The 8,798-nt window shown below is 38.0% G+C and overlaps 1 protein-coding gene across 1 annotated transcript; it reads left to right on the top strand.

Annotated features, from left to right (window-relative positions):
* Positions 1-78: 78 nt before the first annotated feature.
* On the top strand, positions 79-8,485 carry LOC139131784 (probable bifunctional dTTP/UTP pyrophosphatase/methyltransferase protein). Its single transcript, XM_070698046.1, has 6 exons — positions 79-498; positions 3,763-3,894; positions 4,305-4,346; positions 7,037-7,157; positions 7,814-7,928; positions 8,331-8,485. The coding sequence occupies exons 1-6, from the start codon at positions 409-411 to the stop codon at positions 8,467-8,469; spliced, it is 639 nt and encodes a 212-aa protein (XP_070554147.1). The 5' UTR covers positions 79-408; the 3' UTR covers positions 8,470-8,485.
* Positions 8,486-8,798: the final 313 nt, after the last annotated feature.

Below are 8,798 nucleotides of genomic sequence, written 5' to 3'. Positions count from 1 at the left end.
GTGTACGTGTGTCTCGTCATGGAGCACACGATGAAGACTCGTTCCTTGCCCTATGGGGGCGCTACACTGCGCTACGATGCTACTCATACTCGCGACTCGTGGGCTTCACAAGCACTCACTGCCAACACAGCGTCCTAAGCTCTCCTGTTTCTTTTCGAAGCTTGGGCAACGTGTGTTCTTGCGAGTAAACGTTCAAGTTCTCCCCTATCATGTATGAAAGATTAGTAGCGATAAAGGGGACGGACATCGAACGCTCGTTCTGATCCAGCATTGCCGAGATCCGACATTACCAACAACGTTGACATCAGCGATTTCACCATCGTCACATTTCATTGCATTATCATAGATTGGTGGTGTTCAAGTAACTCACTACTGGCGGGATTTCCAGTCAATCGGCGTTAAGCAGTCATGCTGCAACCAATATTACACAAGCTGGAAAGTCAAAGGGTTGTTTTGGCAAGTGGTTCGCCGAGGAGGAAAGAAATTTTGAAGAACGTCGTAAGTAGTATGCAATGTACCACGGTCCCCCTGCATGATGGAATGTGATGGCGGCCTACGAGTGCGAGGGCGTGCGGGTTCCCATCTCTCAATCTCAGTGCCTTATGATGAGACTGACCGGAACCCAGATCGGTAAACCGGGTAAAGAGGAATGCGAAACGAAGAATTGTCATTTGTGCATTAGATGTTAAATTACAACAGCACGATCGAGTGGACTTTGCCAAAAAATTGCTCATTTTATACGTTTTAGGACTATCCAAAGGATTTACATTGCTAAGCAACGGTTGTCATAGAATGTATTTAACATAACAATGTATGCATAAATCAGTGATTATATTTGTAAACAAATACGCCGTGATAATATGACCAAGGATGTGTAGATATGGAGTTGTGTCATATTATGTACTGTATGATCTGAACCAACGTAAAGTTGGCGTCATCCTCATCCTCATCCTCAGCCTCAGGTGACCTTTCTAGCTGACGCTGAAAATGACGCTACTCAGCGTCAGCTTCAGCGTCGTATCCGAAGATTGCCGAAGTTGCGCTACCTGATGACGGATAAATGATAAAATTTGCCCAAAACTTAAGAAAATAACAACTCCATTCTTTCTCAACTTTCTTTTGAATCGTAAAACTGGTTCGCAGGTAATATTTTATCGTTAGAATATCTCATACAGACTAGTTTTTGGAAATGTTCGTAATTTTCAGTCCATGGATCCGTGGGTGTGTTGGTTGGTATCCTCTCAACTCTTGCGTTAAAATTTTCCAAAAATACCAACGTAAAGTTGGCGTCATCCTCATCCTCATCCTCAGCCTCAGGTGACCTTTCTAGCTGACGCTGAAAATGACGCTACTCAGCGTCAGCTTCAGCGTCGTATCCGAAGATTGCCGAAGTTGCGCTACCCGATGACGGATAAATGATAAAATTCGCCCAAAACTTAAGAAAATAACAACTCCATTCTTTCTCAACTTTCTTTTGAATCGTAAAACTGGTTCGCAGGTAATATTTCATCGTTAGAATATCTCATATAGACTAGTTTTGGAAATGTTCGTAATTTTCAGTCCATGGATCCGTGGATGTGTTTGTTGGTATCCTCTCAACTCTTGCGTTAAGATTTTCCAAAAATTGGTGCCAAAAAAATATACGTGGTCCGAAATGTGTAAAAATCGCCACCATGAAGACGATATGAAAGCCCTAATTATTCAGAGGATATATAAAACAATTAACTGGTATAACTATGACTTGAGGCCTGAAAAGTCAACGTATTAAACATACAACCTTTGAACTTTAAGGAAATTAAGGGCTAAGAATGTTGCGTTATAACTACATCGTGAGAAACGGATATTAAGAGGAGAGGTTACTAAATATTATGAAATACATACCCCACTGTGTTTTGATTAACATTTACAGTGATATGAAACTTGGAGCACATTTTAAGTCGCTTTTACACTTATCATTCCATCAGACACATTCGGGAATGATCGGATCTGATGCCGGTGAAGCTGACGCTGTAGCGTCATCCTCATCCTCATTTTCGCGTGACCCCTGAGCCTGAGGATGAGGATGAGTATGACGCCAACTTTACGCTGGTCCAAAAATTGGTGCAAAAAAGTATACGTGGCCCGAAATGTGTAAAAATCGCCACCATGAGAGGCGATATGAAAGCCCTAATTATTAAGAGGACATATAAAACAATTAACTGGTATAACTAAGACTTGAGGCCTGAAAAGTCAAAGTATTAAACATACAACCTTTGAACTTTAAGGAAATTAAGGGCTAAGAATGTTGCGTTTTAACTACATCGTGAGAAACGGATATTAAGAGGAGAGGTTACTAAATATTATTAAATACATACCACACTGTGTTTTGATTAATATTTACAGTGATATAAAACTTGGAGCACATTTTAAAGTTTTTTTTACACTTATCATTCCATCAGACGCATTCGGGAATAATCGGATCTGACGCCGGTGAAGCTGACGCTGTAGCGTCATCCTCATCCTCATTTTCGCGTGACCCCTGAGGCTGAGGATGAGGATGAGGATGACGCCAACTTTACGTTGGTATGATCTGATGCACTGAAAGTAAAATTAGGTCACAGGTCAAAGGCTTCAGCATAGCTCTGAAAAGGCTGAAGTTGTTGTGTTGTGGTGATGATGTGGCGTATCAAACAAATATCACAGTATTATACGCTAATAAACATTGTTGTTGTTATTTATCATTTATGTAATGTATGCAACCGATACCAACGGTTATCTTCTCCTGTATGTTTTGTTGTCAAACTTATTCACAGGAAGATAGAAGTGCTCCCAAAATGTCAAACCACAATAACGTAGACTCTTGTATACTGTTCTCACAATGCATCCTGGGTGGGATTTTTGGTTACTCCTACTTGTAAGCTTGCTGCAGTTCCATAGCTTGCAACTTTTCCAAGCTATTTTATGTAGTTGGCTCGTCAGAGAAAGTTGTGAGCTATGGAACTGCAGCAATATGTATGTGTACTTCCTTCACTTCACTATAACATTTACAAATTTTTTTCAGGAAATGTTGTCGTCAGTCAGAATTGCTATTATAATTCACTTCATACTTGCTGCACATTATTCAGTTAATATTATCTAACATTTTTCAAGGAGATTTAGTCCATCAAAATATAACAAGTGTCTAATGATGTCACCTAGTTCTGTAGCTATAACATCCTGGTTGATGGGTGACTCATCAGTGTAGAAAATATAACATTTTTTACCCAAAATAGTCAAAGAACCATGAACCATTGTAACAAAGGTATCCATACTTGAAAATTGAAATAGGAATCTCAGAAAGCAGAGACACATTTAGGCTGACCATAAAATGTATCTCTAGCTTTCTATGCATTCTGCATTCTTAGTATGTGCCTTGAAGTGAAAGCCTTATCCTTTGGCTGAAACTTTCCACAGTGAAACTTTGAACCATTCTCCTACCAACTTAGGAATAAAAAGTCAAGGAACATGGTGCAAAAGTTTGGTAATAGAGAAACAAATTACCTGATATTTACTGATATTGGAATTTTAAAAATGGCCATAGACCAGAACAGTATGTAGTGTTTATTTGCCATATCTGTCCCTGAGGCACACTCTACCTTAATTTCAACTCTCTGACAACTACCGGTAGCTCATGGCTATAGTATATACACTTTACACATGGGAAATTCATTTTGTAACCAGCCAATCACATTCCACATCCACAGCCAAGCATTTGAAATGAATCTCTGTTTGATTCGTCCGCAGGGTTTAACATTTGAAGTTATCAAGTCTCAGTTCAAAGAAAATTTAGACAAGTCGTCCTTCTCGTCACCCATAGACTATGTCAGTGAAACTGCCAAACAAAAGACAGAGGATGTGGCAAACAGACTGAAAGGAGTGAGTGTAACATAGCATGGAGGAATTCAAAGGGCAAAAGTGACAATGATGTAGTTGGAAAATGTTGGCAGAGAATTTCTACTTGTTATATTGACTAATTAGAAAAACAAACTTTGTTGTATTTTACCTACAAAGTTCTGTTCACAGAATTTATTTCATTGGGCACAGCTTCTATGATGTTTATGATGGTCCATTGCACATCAATGATTTTTGTCAACCATGGTTTCTATTCATTGCAAATCAAGATAATTGAATTACTTCATTTGTCGCAGTAAATATACATGTACCGGTAAGTGTGTGTGTGTGTGTGTGTGTGTTTTTTAAATTTCACTGCTTCAAATTCTAGTTTTGTAGGCCAAATCATAACATCATCAGCTCATTATTCACTTTTAACTGTATGTTCATTACAGCCTGGTTGTCCAGACCTCATCATTGGTGCTGACACAATAGTGGTGAGTCAATACTATCAGTAGTTACCTTAATGATCCCAGTACACCTCTACAACAGACTGCAAAGACATATTTTTCAAGGGTTCAGGTTGACTTTAATGGATATAACCTGATGTATGCAAAGTGTTGTTTCTGTGTGATGCTTAAAATGAAGTCATTTTCAGAATTTAATGTTGGTATATCAGTGTTCGAAATAACGCTTGTCCGGCAGTCCAAGCTGCACCTGTGTTGGCAAAGGAAAGGATATTGATGTTTTTAATTGTCTATGACAAAAGAAATTTACATGTTAAACAGGTGGTTTGATGAGACCATTTCAGTTCCAGATAACTTAACCTTGAAATAGCACTAACAAACATCTGCTTTCAATTCAACTTTCTCTTGAATACGTAACAAAATTGATTACTTAGGACCCATACTTTTAAAAAATAATCTTGAAGTTACATTTTAAGTTTTAAAATGTTGAAAATTGAATAAACGTTAATGAATCTTCAGCAAACAATGTCTGAGTACACAAATCAAGCAGCATTATGGGTAATATCACTTCCTGTAAGCCGTCACATTGCAAGCAGTCCCCCTGAAAGTATCTTGGTTGGTCCAGAAGCCAGATTGATAATCAATTAAGTTTGGCAGCAGCTGAAGTTTCAACAATAATTTGCATCATTGATCATATTCCCGGCCTGTCAGTGAAGTTTTCAAAAATAGAACACTCAAGTACATAAAGATGCATTCTGGAAAAAATGGCCGGATATATGATAAGTTAAATGGCGACATTATTCCAAAGAATGAATCATCATGGAATGCAATGTATATTTACTCGTGAGCTCTTACACAACACCAGGGCCCAAAAGCCCATACTAACAGTGTGTAATCCCTAAATCTCAGATCAAACTTTGCTGCTGTTCATCGGCCGACTAATAGCAGTTTGAAAGCAAGGGGTAAATACCTCAAGTAATATGCCTTATACATATGCACTGTTTACCTACATGTGAAAGGTGACCTCCTGTGTGATGTATTGGCTGATCCCATGCATGTGCAGAAACTGAACAGTTTAGACATTGAGTACTATAAACATACCCAGATTGTCCTCAAATTTAAAGAATGAATTTCTGCTTTCTCTCTATGTCTCTGCTTTATACATATTATTGCAAGCCTTCTCAGTGTGAGAACTCACATATCACAGTGTGATTTCATGTACAAATTAAAGGCGGAGCCTCCCTTAAAAGGGAGCGAAGCTATGGCGGCATTCATTGTGTAAGTGGATATCAAACAGGCAACACGCGGGCACACGCTCCAGAAAATGGCACTAGGTCGCTTATAGTTTTTTCCGGCCACAAAAAAGCAGACAGACTGCCCAGTGGTCAGCACGAAGCTGTTGCCGATCGAACTCTATGGTTATTTCCAATTCTAATGAGACTGGAAGACAATTTTTTCGGAAATTCGAGCGTTGGTGGTGGGGAATCAATGACCGTTGGCGATTTGAACCGTCCATCAATCAAACGCTTATATAAACTCTGTTTGCAGGATTAGCAAAATGTGACAAAAGGTTAAGATCAGTTTGTGTTATTAATGTTATCGAAATCAAACATCGTACTGGCCAGGTGTTTGACTGGATGGAGAACTCCACTAATGCGAAAAACTGGGATTGAAAATTGCCACTTTAACTGCTATTATGTGAATCACTAACTGGAATGAAATCAGACTTCATGAGGCAAATAAAGCAATGAAATATGCACTAACATTACTAATATTTTAAACTTATTTTATTTAACAACAGCTTATGAACAGTAACATTATCATTTTGGACCCCCAGATTTGCATGTTGGATCCCATTTTGTAACATATGGGGTCCATGGACCCCTGAATATAAAATTGGAAGTAAAACCCTGTGATGATGAAGTGCTATTATCATAAGATTTGCATTCTTGGATAATGCCCGTAAATATATTTTCCCCTGATGAACATAATTAAGTTGCATATAGAGCATCAGATGTAAGCAGGCATATGTCCATTCTCACTCATCCTATGTGGTGAAATTGACACCATTCACATATATGTGAATAGGTATATGTGTCAATGTTTCTGAATCTAAATCATCCATTTGGTAATTTTGTCATCATTTCAAACACTTCTTTCCAATGATTATTGTCAGGCACTTCTCTTAATTTTTACAATTTGCCCCCTGCTGGAATTTTCCATCAACATCTTTTAATTAATTTAATTTAATTTATTCTTTTTTCGAGAACGTGCTCATAAAACAAAAGGAAACAAAAAAAGACAAACTCATACTCAACAAAGAATAAAAAAAGTTTTCAGTTTTATAGGTTGCCCTAGGGTCAAGTTGGTAAAAATCAGTGTATCTCATATAACATATTTTAATTTAGAGACTTTTCTATGCAAAGACTCATGAAAAAACATTTGACTTATTTTGCTGAGATATTTGTAAAGATGATTTTTACTGACTGGACCCTGTAGTAGAGTGTAAGTCACATTGGTGAGTGTCAATATGATCTTCTGGTTAGCTAAATTTTCATGCTGATTTTGAATGATTATTACAGCATGAACACTGCTTTACCTGCCAGGAATCAGCTTGTGGTAACATTGTGTGCACACTTGTTCTATAATGTTTAACTATATCAGAAACAGTACAGAAACAAAGACACAGAGAATCACTGGTTGCTCCATGTTTTTTTCAGACACTGGAAGGTAAAATCTTGGAGAAACCCAAGGACAGAGAAGATGCATTCAACATGTTGTCCGCACTGAGCGGCAGGACGCATACTGTACACACCGCAATGGTGATTGTTACACCTACAGGTAACCATGGCAACTGACACATTCACCGGGACACTGCTGTTGTCGTGTGTCAAGCCTTTGAAACAGAAAGATGTATATTCATCCCTTTATTCCGAAAAGCGGAACATTCCCCTGGCTTGTAGTACCTTATAAGGGATTACTGGAATATGTTACCGGTATATTCTTGTAATTTGCTGGTAAAGAAAAACCTTACTTGATGGAATATTTGAGATCATCTAACGAAAAAATAAAGGTCATTTGACAACCAAAGTCTATGAGCAGTATGCTACCTATGTTCAGTAGAATATGATTATGGCATATATTTTCAAGTTAAACAATATTTCTGTTGTTTTATCATGAGGGTGACAATTCTACGTATTTTTTCTGCAATGCAAATATGTCAAGAAACCCCTTCATGGTTTGGTGGAAACCCATTGTTACAAGTGGTGACTGCAGAACTTCACAGTGTGAAGGAGGAGGGGGGGGGGCGGATGAAAAGGTTAAACCTTTTCACCATTAGATTTTGATGCAAATCCATTGTTTCTAAACCAAAGCTGAACCTCTACACAAAATTTTATAGGGTGAAAGGATTGAAGAGTGCCAGACTGCAGAGCGGTTTCAACCACGACCGATATTTCCCTTTTAATCTTCGTTTTTTTTCTTTCATATTTTCCCAGAGAATTCATCAAAGAATCCTTTCCAAATGATCAACTTCAATGAATCAACAGATGTGGTGTTCGGTCACTTGACGCCAGAAATCATCAATGCCTACATAGACACAGGTGAACCTATGTGAGTGTCAGATACTGGGAATTTTGAAATGTTTGTCATAAAATGTCACTTTCTGTAGAAACTTAAATAAATGAGTTCGCTTTTATACTTGTGAGGGTAAACTTATGTAGATAGCTGTCAAGGGGGGTGATGGGCATGATATTAGTAATAGAAAAGAAAGTGCAAACTTGTTTGTCTTTCAGTGCCTATGCTGCAGACAGTGTAATGTCCAATCACAGAGTTGGAACCTATTATTTCCCACTGATGTAAAAATGTTCAAATATTTTACAAATGCTGTCACAGGAACTGTGCATATGTGGAATAAATAGATTTATATCTATACAGACACACAGCTTGTTAAGAATTCTGACATATTTACTCATTCAACCCTATCTGTTTTACTCTTTCATACTATATTTGCAGGGATAAGGCTGGCGGTTATGGCATACAGGCACTTGGAGGAACGCTTGTGCAAAGCATCAATGGAGATTACTACAATGTTGTTGGGTTTCCACTTCATAATTTTTGTAAACACTTGATGAAACTCTATGCCAATAAATAGACATTTCAAATTTTTATTGCACTGAGTATTTTCTTTCCTTCACATTTCCCAAACTGGAAAATGCATCACTAGAGGGCGCTTTTTATGCTCTAAAGCACCCCCTCAAATGGTGTATACTTCAGTCTTCACATTTCCCTAGCATTGACTGGAACTGTCATACTGGTCTGTCATATTTTAATTTTACCTTTTCCACCATCAGGTTTGGTACATCCCAAATGGTCTAAATAGACCGAGGGGAATAATGTACATTGAAAAGGGGTGATAACAATACTACGTGGTTAGACGAGCTGTACTTCTATGTCTTCTCAAAAACTGAGTATTACCATGTC

Source organism: Ptychodera flava, chromosome 4 (assembly GCF_041260155.1).
Source record: "Ptychodera flava strain L36383 chromosome 4, AS_Pfla_20210202, whole genome shotgun sequence".
Classification (NCBI taxonomy): domain Eukaryota; kingdom Metazoa; phylum Hemichordata; class Enteropneusta; family Ptychoderidae; genus Ptychodera; species Ptychodera flava.
Note: the sequence above shows the minus strand (reverse complement) of the source record. Positions and strands in the feature narration are given on the sequence as shown.